Source organism: Symphalangus syndactylus, chromosome 6 (assembly GCF_028878055.3).
Source record: "Symphalangus syndactylus isolate Jambi chromosome 6, NHGRI_mSymSyn1-v2.1_pri, whole genome shotgun sequence".
NCBI lineage: Eukaryota > Metazoa > Chordata > Mammalia > Primates > Hylobatidae > Symphalangus > Symphalangus syndactylus.
The window spans coordinates 50,905,059-50,919,734 of record NC_072428.2 but is presented as its reverse complement, the minus strand read 5'-3'; the positions used below and the strand labels follow the sequence as shown (position 1 = coordinate 50,919,734).

Genomic DNA, 14,676 nt, shown 5'->3' with positions numbered 1-14,676 from the left:
TCTGGAATTATATATTTGTTATTTATCAATATATGGATGGTAAATGAAATCATGGGAGTGGATGACATTAAGAAGAAATAATAGAATATGGCCAGAAAATTGCCAAGGATGGGAAGAACTATACTTAAGGGTGGAGCAATAAAGACACACCAGCAAAGAGGCAGAGAGGAACTGAAATAATAGAAATACAGAGGAAAACTGGTGAGGGCAATGTTATCAAAGAAAGTTCAGTAAAGTAGTGAGATTGGCGGAATTCATAAGGGTAGAGTAGATAATACTAAAGGTGATGATGAACATGGTGCTGCTTGTGATGTGAATGTTAGTGAAGCTGAATAATTAGTAACCAGAAATATCCATTTATTTTCAGCTCAATCCCCGAGGAATGTCAGCCCAATATTTGCTCAGTCCTCAATTCATGCTGCTATCCAACATTACTCAGTTTAGCCCCATATTCTATCTCACCAGCTTTCCTGGATTGGAAGCCTTCAAACACTGGATTTTCATCCCCTTTTTCTTTATGTACATGGTTGCCATCTCAGGCAATTGTTTCATTCTGATCATTATTAAGACCAACCCTCGTCTGCACACACCCATGTACTATCTACTATCCTTGCTGGCCCTCACTGACCTGGGGCTGTGTGTGTCCACCTTGCCCACCACCATGGGGATCTTCTGGTTTAACTCCCATAGTATCTACTTTGGAGCGTGTCAAATCCAGATGTTCTGCATCCACTCCTTTTCCTTCATGGAGTCCCCAGTGCTCCTCATCATGTCCTTTGACCACTTTGTGGCCATCTGCCACCCTCTGAGGTATTCGGTCATTATCACTGGCCAGCGAGTGGTCAGGGCAGGCCTAATTGTCATCTTCCGGGGACCTCTGGCCACTATCCCTATTGTCCTCCTCCTGAAGGCTTTTCCCTACTGTGGATCTGTGGTCCTCTCCCACTCATTTTGCCTGCACCAGGAAGTGATACAGCTGGCCTGCACAGATACCACCTTCAATAATCTGTATGGACTGATGGTGGTAGTTTTCACTGTGATGCTGGACCTAGTGCTCATCGCACTGTCCTATGGCCTCATCCTGCACACAGTAGCAGGCCTGGCCTCCCAAAAGGAGCAGCGCTGTGCCTTTCAGACATGCACCGCTCATCTCTGTGCTGTGCTAGTATTCTTTGTGCCCATGATGGGGCTGTCCCTGGTGTACCGTTTTGGGAAGCATGCCCCACCTGCTATTCATCTTCTTATGGCCAATGTCTACCTTTTTGTGCCTCCCATGCTTAACCCAGTCATATACAGTATTAAGACCAAGGAGATCTGCCGTGCCATTATCAAGTTCCTAGGTCTTAAAAAGGCCAGTTCTGAGTCCTGGGGCTAAAACTCCCCCTAGAGGCCTATAAGAAGGCCCCAAATTGGACTGAAAATTTGGAGTATTGAGTATATAAGCATGCTCCTAAAGATTTTTTGCACCTGTCCTAAATAAAATATGGGCAAATTTATTTCTGGAGTTGTGGCTTAAAAAAACTGAACTTCTCTTGCTTAAATTTTAATGCCTCCTCCTACAGCTGAGAACTGGCATTTTGGGTAGCATCAAAGCTATCCAGAAGGCAACTTTATTGAAGGTCATCATCAATGTAACTGAAACTAAAATGAAACTAAATAAAAACTAAAAAGAACAATAAATACCAGAGCACCCAGAGGAGAGCCTGGCGGAGACCAGGTAAATGCCATTTGCTCTAACTCACCTCTGGAAATACACCTCCTTCCGTGGTTCCTTGGGACTGTTCCATCTTCTCTACCTGGCCAAGTTTCTTCTCATCTTTTTCTATCCTGGTCAGCAGTAACTTTCAGACCCCCAAGTCACATCAGAAACCTCAGAACTCCTGCATTCTTCCTCAACACCTGTTTCAAGCAACACCCCCCTGCCCCCCAAATTTCTGAGGTTGTGCGCTCTCCTGACCATATTCCTCTAGAAGAAGAGACTTTGACCCTATCCTTGACTCCTCTCACCTCTGATTTTACCTTACAACCTCAAGTCTGACATTAAGCTAAAGTCAGTATTTACTTGTAGGTGTTTTAGTTGTGTGATATTGAACAATGACATGTAACGTGAGAAAGCTTCAGCCGAGGAAACTCACAAACATATTGAAGTCACAATCCAATGCTCAGGAGGAAATAAACTTTACATTGGCTGATCAGCCTGTCCCTACGAGTGACTAAATGACATCCTTGCAGGAGTCTCAGCTTTGAAGTTGCTTCCTCAAGGACATTTTCACAGATAGCTCCTCCCTTTCCAATGGTGGAGCACCAAATGCTCCATCGGTTTCCTTCCACAGTGCCCTGCATTTCCTATTGTAACATTTGTCACACAGTAATGTCCTGTTTATGAAGGTGTGTGCATGTGTCCATTAGAATGACTAAATCAAGATCCTTGGAGGAATTATGCATGTCTTGCTCGCCAGTAAATGTATATAAATACAATGCCTAGCACATGCTATATACTCAATAAATATTAAATGTACGCGTGGACATATAGGTACATAAAGTGGGATCCACAGCTAACAGAAGTTCTCTTCTTGTCTCGAGGAACTCCTCCTCTTCACAGTCAGAAGCCCAAGAAGACACCTTTCTGCTATCATCCATCAAGGTGGTGTCTTCATCGTCCCAGTTCTACTTTACTCAGGCCCTCTGGATCCTCCCACCCATTCTCCTACAGGTTAAAATTACCATGAGGCCAGGCACGGTGGCTTATGCTGTAATCCCAGCACTTTGGGAGACCAAGGTGGGAGGATTGCTGAAGGCCAGGAGTTTGAGACCAACTTCAGGCAAGAAGATTACTTGAGTCCAGAGTTTGAGACCAGCCTGAACAACATAGCAAGACCCTATCTCTACAAAAAAAATTAAAATTAGCCATGTGTGGCGGTGCACGTCTGTAGTCTCAGCTACTTGGGAGGCTGAGGTGGGAAGAATGCTTGAGCCCAGGAGGTTGAGGCTGCAGTGAGCCATAATCACACTACTGACTGGGTGACCAAGTGAGACCCCGTTTCAAAAATAAAAAGGAAAACAAACAAAATTACAAAGTGAAATTTAAAAAAGAACCAAACTCTAAAAATATGTATGTATGTTTGTGCGGTATCTCATGTTTGTATGTGTGGGTGCTGTCAGACTCTCAGGCTTGGGAGGTCCTCTGGAACCCAGCAGTTTCTCCAGCCTTACAGGCTGGCACTCCTTAAACATAGGCTCCATTCTAAACTTTAATTTACATCCACTTAGTAGGCCACATTACTCAATAGCAGTTCCGAGACTTAGAATATTCTTCTCCATGTTGAGAGGAAATTCCTATTCTATAGCTCTCATTTGGTAGAATGGGGTATAAAAAATATAGGATTTGGATTTAGATTAGCATTGAAGTCCCATTTTGCCTCTTATTAACAAATAGACCACTGACATCTAAATTTCATTCTTTTCAAATTAGGAAATACATACAGGTAATAACATATTTGAAAACTTCTACCTTACTCAAATTTAAAATGCAAATTAACATATTTTGTTACTAAACGAATATTGAAGAATAGAGTTAACAATCAATATCTGGCTGGGCGCGGTGGCTCACGCCTGTAATCCCAGCACTCTGGGAGGCCGAGGCAGGTGGATCACGAGGTCAGGAGATGGAGACCATCCTGGCCAACACAGTGAAACCCAGTCTCTACTAAAAATACAAAAAATTAGCCGGGCGTGGTGGTGGGCACCTGTAGTCCCAGCTACTTGGGAGGCTGAGGCAGGAGAATGGTGTGAACCCAGGAGGTGGAGTTTGCAGTGAGCCAAGATCATGCCACTGCACTCCAGCCTGGGTGACAGAGCGAGACTCCTTCTCAAAAACAAAAACAAACAAAAAAATCAGTATCTGTGCTGTTAAGTATGTGATAAAAGAGGTATTTTCACATACCAGAATGAAAACATAATTTAATTTGCCCTTTATAAAAAACAAAATACATCAAAAGACTTGAAAATATTCATGCTCTGTGTCTCAGAAATGCCACTTCTAAAAATCTGTCCTAAATAAACGATAAATTAAAAATTTAGGATGTAAGCTGCTTGTGGCAAAATTTTTTTCCTGTTTGCTCACAGTTCTAAATCCATCTCCTAGGTCAGTGATCAATAAATATGTGTTGAACTATTTAATAAGTGAATATTATAATTTAATTGTGTTGTTGTTCATAATGTTAAGAATGTAAGCACACAAAATGTCTAGAATAAAAATGTTACATAAATCAAAGCATATTCATTTGATACGCTATTATTAAAATGGCGTTTAAATGCTTAGGAAACTGTGTTAGCAAAATATTAAATAAAAACAATAAGCAAAATTATGCACAGAAAAATCACTATGTAAAAGGCTATAAATATTTGTATCAAAAGAAAAACAGCTGTTATATATAATCTTATTTTCTATATATATTCTCTATCTTTGCTGTATACAAATTTTCTGAAGAAGACATTTCAGTTTTATAATCTAAAAAGAGCATTTTACAATGACTATAAAAGGTTATATATGATTATGCTGAAGATGACAATGAAGATGATAATTACGATCATGATAAATGCTAATATTTATTAAGCATTTAAGTCACGGTAGAGAAGGCTGAGTACTTTTTAATTTTCATTATTTTACATTATTTCATTTAATTTTATCACCAAACCTGTGAAGTAGGAAGGTATTATTATTTTCAATGTTTTAAAATTAGGAAACTGAGGTTCACAGAGGAAAGGAACTTTCCTTAGTTAAATCATTAACATAAGTCAGAACTGAAATTCAATATCAAGCATGTCTGATTTTCTTAAACCATTATGCTGGACCTCCTCTCCAAACAGGGCCACTCGTTTCAGGGCCATGTTTTCCATGTTACACTGAAGGAAGTCCCATCACTTGGCTTCTCCCTAACATTTTTGTTCCCTTTCCTAGAATATATTATCTATTTTTCCATTTAGTATCAGGAAAAGATAGCAACAGAAAACAGCAACATAAAATTATTGTATTAAATACTTTTTAATAGACTTGATTTTAAGAGTTATAGGTTCGCAGAAAAACTCAGTAGAAGGTACTGAGTACCTTCTATTTTGCATATCATGGTTCTTTAAGCACATATTATAACCTAGGTATTATTCTAAGGGCATAATACACTATAAGTCACTTTATCTTGACAATAACCTTATGAGATGGGTACTACTAGATTACCCATTTTACAGATAAGTACACTGAGGCTCAGAGACAAAATATCTTGCCCAATATTATACCAAGTTTGACAGTTCTGACTGTGGTGCTTTTAGTTTTAACTAGGCTCCACTGATTCAACAACAACAACAAACCAAAAAAAAAAAAAAAAAAAAAACATAAAATCAGCCAAAGCTGTACATATTCCTGCTAATGACAGTATCTGCTTTAAATGGTCTGGCCCATTCCTCAGCACAAGCCTATATTCCTGCAGGCAAAAATCTTTACAACTGTCCCCTGTTATTTAATATCCACAAGCCTCTCTAAGCCTTTGAAATTGACACTGTATTTGTAAAGCACAGATGGCTCATGTAATTGAAGTTCACATAATTTTATGTCTTGCTTTGTGACAACTCTGAGCCTTTGTACATGTTTTCCCCTCTATCTAAAATGTTCCCTATTTTGAATGATAGTGCAGACATTAGTAAGGAAAGCTTGCTAAATATTTGTATCATCTGGGAAGCCTGTTTTTGCTTCATCAGGGAAAGTTAGTTTTTTTCACATCAACCTCCTGCAGAAGACAATGCTTTCTGAAAGACAGAGTTTGTGTCTTATTAATGCTTGCATTCAAATATCTGACCCAAACTTGTGATCTTTACATATTTGCTCAGTGAATGACAGTGAATAACTACCTGGTTGTAAAGACAGTCTCAAGGTGAATTTTGTCTGGGGAAAGAAAAGAAAGACAAAAAAGAGGATTGAGAAGCACCCAATAAATTTTCTTATGAAGTTGGCAGCTGGGGAGAGAAGACAGTGAAGGATTATCTGGCTCACTGAAATACCTCCTAGAGGTACTCATGGCTCACTAAATTTCCATTTAAGAAACTGGGCATCTCAAATGCTTTGGTCTAGGAGGACACTAATCTCTCTTTGATATTCATCAAGTCTGCATCCATCTAGGGAGATTCCTTTGAGGGCCAAAGACCCAAGGAACAGAGACAGCTTTATAAGTGCCAGTGCAGCCCATGTAGAACAGCATCCTGAGTCAAATGGAAGATGCTGGCACGGAGTGGAAGGGCTGCACGGGAAAGAAGCTACAGAGAAGAAGAGACCAGTAAGTTGCTGAAGGTCCTTTGTTTTGTGGATAAAGGAAGTCACTGGAGTGACCTCTCTAATATCCCTTATCTAGCATGACTATATGCAGGGTTATGGAATAGGGCAGCTTCCGGGAAGATGGCCAATCTGTTGTTAGGGCTGCTGTTCTGTCATATCTCCCATGATGTTTTTGATGGGGAAGACAGATCTGGATTTGTTACTGGACTATGCCTTGTAGTGAGTAATACAGGGTTGTGGCAGGCAAGGAAACATAATCTCAACAATTGCTCCAATTGATGAGGCTTCTAACATTTCAGAGTGCTTTCTTCCACAGCCCCATTAAACCTAATAATTTATCTCAAAAAGAGGCAGGGCCCACGTGGAAATCTTTCAACATAGTAAAAAAGCTAAGGTTTAGAAAGATTCAGTAACTTTCCCAAAGCCATATGGAAGGATTGTCCAAAAACCTGTTCAAGAGCTCATGGCTTCCCATTCCAAATATCTTACGCTTCATTGTTGTCAGATTATTTTCAATTTTTTCTTAGAGCTCACTGCAACATGGCTTACTGGAATGTTGGAAAGTACAACTAATAAAATGTGTCTATTGAGTATTTGAACTGTACTCCATTTAAAATTGCATATGAATGGCTCTCTAATCTATGGAGTAGGTAGAATTGTCTCAATTTTTCAGATGAAGAAACTAAGATTAATCAGATAATTTGCACAATCATAGAGTGAAGAGCTATTGAAGTTATGATTGTAATACAGATCTGGTCCCAGAGACACTGCTCTTAACCACACTGCACTGCCTAATGAAGATGTGCCTAGGCTGCAAGACAGGGATGCCCTTTCTCACCACTCCTATTCAACATCGTGTTGGAAGTTCTGGCCAGGGCAATCAGGCAGGAGAAGGAAATAAAGAGCATTTAATTAGGAAAAGAGGAAGTCAAATTGTCCCTGTTTGCAGATGACATGATTGTATATCTAGAAAACCCCATAGTCTCAGCCCAAAATCCCCTTAAGCTGATAAGCAACTTCAGCAAAGTCTCAGGATACAAAATCAATGTGCAAAAATCACAAGCATTCTTAAACACCAATCACAGACAAACAGAGAGCCAAATCATGAGTGAACTCCCATTCGCAATTGCTTCAAAGAGAATAAAATACCTAGGAATCCAACTTACAAGGCATGTGAAGGACCTCTTCAAGGAGAATTACAAACCACTGCTCAATGAAATAAAAGAGGATACAAACAAATGTAAGAACATTCCATGCTCATGGATAGGAAGAATCAATATCGTGAAAATGGCTATACTGCCCAAGGTAATTTATAGATTCAATGGCATCCCCATAAAGCTACCACTGACTTTCTTCACAGAATTGGAAAAAACTATTTTAAAGTTCATATGGAACCAAAAAAGAGCCCACATTGCCAAGTCAATCCTAAGCCAAAAGAACAAAGCAGGAGGCATCATGCTACCTGACTTCAAACTATACTACAAGGCTACAGTAACCAAAACAGCATGGTACTGGTACCAAAACAGAGATATAGACCAATGGAACAGAACAGAGCCCTCAGAAATAATACCACACATCTACAACTATCTGATCTTTGACAAACCTGACAAAAACAAGCAATGGGGAAAGGATTCCCTATTTAATAAATGGTGCTGGGAAAACTGGCTAGCCATATGTAGAAAGCTGAAACTGGATCCCTTCCTTACACCTTATACAAAAATTAATTCAAGATGGATTAAAGACTTACATGTTAGACCTAAAACCATAAAAACCCTAGAAGAAAACCTAGGCAATACCATTCAGGACATAGGCATGGGCAAGGACTTCATATCTAAAACACCAAAAGCAATGGCAACAAAAGCCAAAATTGACAAATGGGATCTAATTAAATGAAAGAGCTTCTGCACAGCAAAAGAAACTATCATCAGAGTGAACAGGCAACCTACAGAATGGGAGAAAATTCTTGCAATCTACTCATCTGACAAACGGCTAATATCCAGAATCTACAATGAACTCAAACAAATTTATAAGAAAAAAACAACCCCATCAACAAGCGGGCAAAGGATATGAACAGACACTTCTCAAAAGATGACATTTATGCAGCCAAAAGACACATGAAAAAATGCTCATTCATCACTGGTCATCAGAGAAATGCAAATCAAAACCATAATGAGATACCATCTCACACCAGTTAGAATGGCCATCATTAAAAAATCAGTAAACAACAGGTGCTGGAGAGGATGTGGAGAAATAGGAACACTTTTACACTGTTGGTGGGACTGTAAACTAGTTCAACCATTGTGGAAGTCAGTGTGGCAATTCCTCAGGGATCTAGAACTAGAAATACCATTTGACCCAGCCATCCCATTACTGGGTATATACCCAAAGGATTATAAAATATGCTGCTATAAAGACACATGCACACGTATGTTTATTGTGGCACTATTCACAATAGCAAAGACTTGGAACCAACCCAAATGTCCAACAACGATAGACTGGATTAAGAAAATGTGGCACATATATACCATGGAATACTATGCAGCCATATAAAATGATGAGTCCATGTCCTTTGTAGGGACATGGATGAAGCTGGAAATCATCATTCTCAGCAAACTATCCCAAGGACAAAAAACCAAACACCACATGTTCTCACTCATAGGTGAGAACTGAACAGTGAGAACACATGGACACAGGAAGGGGAACATCACACACTGGGGCCTGTTGTGGGGTTGGGGCGGGGGGAGGGATAGCATTAGGAGATGTAACTAATGTTAAATGACAAGTTAATGGGTGCAGCACACCAACATGGCACATGTATACATATGTAACAAACCTGCACCTTGTGCACATGTACCCTAAAACTTAAAGTATCATAAAAAATAAATTAAAAAAAAGAAATTTACATATATTAGTTATTTAAACATGCTGGATAAATACTATTACACTCATTTCACAAGGATACTGACTCTATATCTTTGTTTCCCTTAGGTTCTCTGGATATGGAGATATTGAGATATCTGATGTAATTACCTGGGTAATTGCTCCTCAGGGAACCTAAGTTTCTTCCCATTACTCTATTCCTAGAGACTCTGATCAGCTTTTTCAAAAAATGGGCAGCATTCCAGCCCCAGAACTAAGAAGATATGAATGCCACAGTGGTAGGGACTTGCTGAAGTGGGCTTCCCCATCCCACCTGAGGCTCAGAGGCCAGTTTCACTTGTGGTGAGTGCACAAGACCATGATCCCTGATATGGCTTGGCTCTGTGTCTCCACCCAAATTTCATATTTAATTGTAATCCCCATAATCCCTATATGTCGGGGAAGGGACCAGGTGGAAGATTACTGGATCATGGGAGCAGTTTCCCCCATGCAGTTCCCGTGATACTGAGTGAGTTTTCACAAGATCTGATGGTTTTATAAGGCAGTTTTCCCTCTTCTTGCTCACTCTCTCTTGCCTGCCACCAAGTAAGATGTGCCTGCTTCTCCTCCTGCCATAATTGTAAGTTTCCTGAGGCCTCCCCAGTTATGTGGAAATGTGAGTCAATTAAACCTCCTTTGTTTATAAATTACCCAGTCTCAGGTAGTATCTTTATAGCAGTGTGAGAATGAACTAATACAATCCCCAAGCCCTGCCTTCTGAAGCAGCATTCAGGAGTCCCAACTCCATGTCACTGTGTGAAGCCCTTAGCATTTTTCCTAAGACAGTAGTCATCTCCCTAGCTTCTTGAACCTGTCTGGCAGAATGAGAGGAATCATATCCTAAATTGGTGGCAGATAGAAAACAAAACAAAAACACCAGAGCACATGATGAATTCTTGAAATAGTTTTGCCATCATATTTTCTTGGGTTACTCACGAAATGCTTATGTCTGGTTTATATGCCCATCTATTAAGTGGGAAATTCTTGTCTCCTTGTTTACCTCACAGATGTGGTCTGAGTATCAGTGAGCCAATAACAAGGAAAGACAGTTGTTAATAAAAAGTTGGAAATAAGCTGACTGTGATTGACTCCTTCTGAGAATTCTTGAAAGAGATATAGAGTGGAGAGAATATTAACATTCACTGGTTGCTAAAGGCTCACATTAAATATTTAGAGCCAGTCCCTGAGGTAAGTATTAACATCTTTATCTTTAAAAATAAAGATACGAATGTGCACAAAGGTAAAGTACGTAAAGTTATACCGCACATAAGATTCACCTCCAATTCTGTCCAGCTCCAGGGGTATAGTCATCACTGTCCCACATTCTATTTTTTTCTGCCGATTTGTTGTGTCCTATTTTACTGGGCTATAGACTACATGATCCCTTTTGTAATCTTTCAAGCTAAAATGCTCTTGACAAACAAATCCTAAACTCAGGAGAATGACTGTGTTTTAAGATCTCTTTCAAGGAAATCTGACCCTTATCTGGCGGTAGACTCTGGAGATGGAAACTGAGAAGGATGCAAAAAAAAAAAAAAAAAAAAAAAATGCAAGAAAGAAAAAAAAGAAGAAAACAAAAGAGACCACAGATGGGCAGAGAAGGCAGAGGAGGAGAGACTCTAGTTTCAAGTATCAGTCAAGATTTGTTTCTTCCAATATCCGGTTATTTGAGGTGTGGCAGGCAAGATTAGGGTGCAGTGGGATCAAGGATTCAGTAAGGCAGCTCACGGGAAGAACAGCTGCTCAATCCAGAGGCAGATCAATATTTGGTCTATTTAAAGAACTAAGAAGGCTATGTTGAGCTTTTGGAGGTGAGGAAGGAACATAAGGGCATAAGAATGCAGAAGACAAATGTTTCTCATTTTCAGCCATAAGATGTTCTGATATGTGATCATTTGTCAAGGTCAATAATTTGTCCCTGAATTTCCCTGCCCTACATTTTAACATAGCCCACAGCACAGAGCTTTTCCTAAGCTGATAATCTACTATGTTACATTGTATCAGAGCATGATAAGTGTCCAGGGATCTTGTATTTAGTCTATTTAGTCAGGCAATTGATTTTTTTCTTTCCATATTTTCATGATAGCAAAAATATGAAAAAAATCAATTATTTTAATATCCTATTACATCTACAGTTTTTATTTTCTCCATATTTTATTTTAGTTTTTGTCAAAGTGCCATGTTATATACCCACTGCCACTGCCATAATTTCCTTTTTTTTTTCTTTTCCTGCACCACATTGCATCCAACTTAGCTTGGAAATTTTCTACTAATTCTTAGGTCTTAGCTGAAATGCCACTTTCCAAGGAAAGCTTTTCCTGACTTTTAAGAATAAATTGAGTTTTTCCTTTTAGGACTCTCTCAAAGTATCTTGAACATTTCCTTTGTAGTACTTAATATAATTGTAACTAGCTTGGAGATAAGACTTCAGCATAGGTAATGACTGTATTTGAATATTTGTGGAAGAACATTTGTTCTCTGTGAGCTGTGGCTGAAAGTTGCAGAGATTTTCTGAGTAGGTCTAGGACTCTGTGTTGCCTAGGTCCTGCATGGTCCTTGACATAGAAGTGTGCTGACTGGTTAGAGATCTGCAGAGCAAAGAAGAACTTAGTAATAACCATCATGGAATAGTGAGGTCCCTGTTGATGTGTAAGTTCAGCAGTGGCTGAATGGAAAGTTCATACAAGAATCAGATTTTCAGCACATGTGGGAAGCATGTTTGTTTGTGTGTGTAATAGGTAAGCAGGTGTGTCTGTGTATGTTTGTGTGCATTTGGGTGAATGAGCTGAAAACAATCTTCAGAGGTCCTTCCTACCCTGCTAGTCCAGAATTCTAATGTTATAACCGCTGACCTAGACAATGCTTATCTCAAAGCACACCCAATCCAGGCAGGTGGTTTTCTTTCCCTCTACTGCCTTCCTCTCCTCCGCAGGAGGAGTAAATCTGTTTAGATTTCCAGTGTTGTTGCTGCAGTGTATTCAGCAGTGTGTCTGAGCTAGAAAGAAAAAGTCCCAGTGGGTAAGGTAAGTTTCTTTGAGAACTGTTGAGTCAACAGATTGTGGATGTCATCATTGACAGAATATTTTCATGAACCTTAAAGTCTGCACACACACCCACGAACATAGGTTCCTTTTCCTTCCTGAATCTTCCATGCCTTTGCACATAATCTTTCTAGTTGACTCCTAGAATTTTCAAAACATGGGACAGCTAACCCAGTGTGGGTCCAAATTCCATGCTTTTCTAGTTTAATTCTCTGCCACTTGCTCCAGGCTCTGGCCACTGCCACTATCTCAGCCTTGCTTAATTATTCATACAATTATATTCATTCATCAGGTAATTTTTAGCTCTTTTTATACACCATGCTATAGACCTTGTCTTTATATATTTACCAATAAAATATTTTCACCTATTCCTGACATTATTCCATATCTTATTTTGGGATTGCTTACATTTCTCTGTCTCCTCAGCAGCTTTTTAGGGCCAGACATCTCCACACCAACACAAGGCAGTCATTTCTCTCTAAGCTGATCCAAGGTGCACTACACCTTAAATGCATAATCTTTCTTTTCTTTCTTTTTCTTTCTTAACCTTCCTTCCCTCCTTTTCTTCTTTTCTTTTTCCTTCCTTCCTCTCTCTCTTCCTTCCTTTTCTTTCTCTCTTCCTTCCTTTTCTTCCTTCCTTCTTTCCTCTCTTCTTTCCTCCTTCCCTCCCTCCCTCTTGCTTTTCTTTTTCTTTCTTCTCTTTTCTCTTCTCTTTTCTTTTGTCTTGTGCTGTTACCCAGGCATAAGTGTAGGGGTGCAATCCTGGCTCACTGCAACCTTTGCCTTCTGGGCCCAAGTGATCCTCCCACCTCGGCCTCTCAAGTAGCTGGGACTACAGGCACACTCCACCAAGCCTGGCTAATTTTTGTATTTTTTTTAGTAGAGACAGAGTTTTGCCATGTTGCCTAAGCTGGTCTCAAATTCCTGGGCTCAAGCAATCTGCCTACATCAGCCTCCCAAAGTGCTGGAATTACAGGCATGAGCCACTGCACCTGATCAGACACATAGTTTTCTTTCTGCCTATAACATAATTTTCTAGAAATAATTTTCTATCTGCCTATGACAGAAGCTATAGCACTCCCCACACTGGAAATTTCTTGATGGTGGTCCTTTGTCAGTTTTTAGAAATAAGAAGTTTGGCCACATAAATCTGTGAGTTTGCTTTTTTCTTCCCTTCCCTCAGTGCCCAGTTATCTTTCTTCATAATGATGTCATCTCAATAATTTGTTTCTAATTTTCAAGATGGCACTGATCCCAGGGGATATGTCAACATGAAAAATTCTAATAATTCTTTGGGGTTTTTACCTACGACATTCATTTTGGTTGGCATCCCAGGGCTGGGGTCAGAGCACCTCTGGATATCTGTCCCCTTCTGCCTGATATACATCATCATTTTCCTTGGGAATGGCATCATTCTTCATGTCATCAGAACAGATGTTGCCCTACATCAACCCATGTACCTCTTTCTTGCCATGTTGGCACTGGCTGAGGTTGGTGTCTCTGCATCCACCCTGCCTACAGTGTTAGGCATATTCCTTTTTGGAAATACTGAAATTAGTTTTGAAGCTTGTCTTTTCCAGATGTTCTCCATCCATTCTTTATCCATTATGGAGTCAGTTGTGCTGCAAGCCATGTCTTTGGACCGCTTTATAGCCATCTACAGCCCACTGCGCTATACAGCTATCCTGACACTGCCCAGGGTCTTTGGCACAGGAGCTATTATCGTACTGAAAAGCATTATGCTCATGGCTCCGTTGCCCATTCTCTTACGGCGTTTGCCCTTCTGTGGCCACAATGCCCTCTCACATTTCTATTGTCTGCACCCCAATCTTATCTATCTTGTGGGAACATTTCTGTTAACAATATCTATGGGATTTTCATTGTTACCTCTACTTTTGGGCTGGATTCATTGCTGATTGTGATCTCCTATGGGCTCATACACCACACCGTATTGGGTATTGCCACTGGAGAAGGGCGGAAGAAGGCACTCAACACATGTGGCTCACACGTCTGTGCTGTGCTTGCTTACTATGTGCCTATGATTGGATTGTCTATAGTGCACCACCTTGGACATCGTGTGTCTCCTCTGTTGCGAGCCATGATGGCCAATGCCTACCTCTTCTTCCCACCTGTTGTCAATCCTATTGTCTACAACATTAAGACCAAGGAGATCCATGGTGCCATTGTCCGAATGCTATCAGAGAAAAGACCCAGAGTGTAGCCAAAAAACATAGTAGGAAGAAATGTTTTTGTTTGTTTGCTTGCTTTCTGTAATAACAGGTGGCCCTAGATTGCATGTTATGCAATTGATATCACCTTAAAACATGGCGTCTAACAGGAAGTTCTCTATAGTCTGACCATGAACTGAGGTGAGGGTGCAGGTAGAGGTGAATT

General features: G+C 40.0%; 3 protein-coding genes across 13 annotated transcripts in view; 2 read left to right on the top strand and 1 right to left on the bottom strand.

Moving 5' to 3' along the window:
• HBE1 (hemoglobin subunit epsilon 1) overlaps positions 1 to 14,676 on the bottom strand; it is a 208,008-nt gene that overhangs the window by 85,525 nt on the left and 107,807 nt on the right. The gene's annotated exons all lie outside the window — the stretch shown is intronic.
• On the top strand, positions 383 to 1,375 carry LOC129484509 (olfactory receptor 51M1). The gene has a single exon (XM_055282686.1). It carries the CDS (start codon positions 383 to 385, stop codon positions 1,373 to 1,375), a length of 993 nt encoding a protein of 330 aa, XP_055138661.1.
• Positions 13,554 to 14,503, top strand: LOC129484516 (olfactory receptor 51J1-like). Its single transcript, XM_055282694.1, is given in 2 exon segments — positions 13,554 to 14,118; positions 14,121 to 14,503. Coding segments are annotated over 2 exon segments (948 nt in total).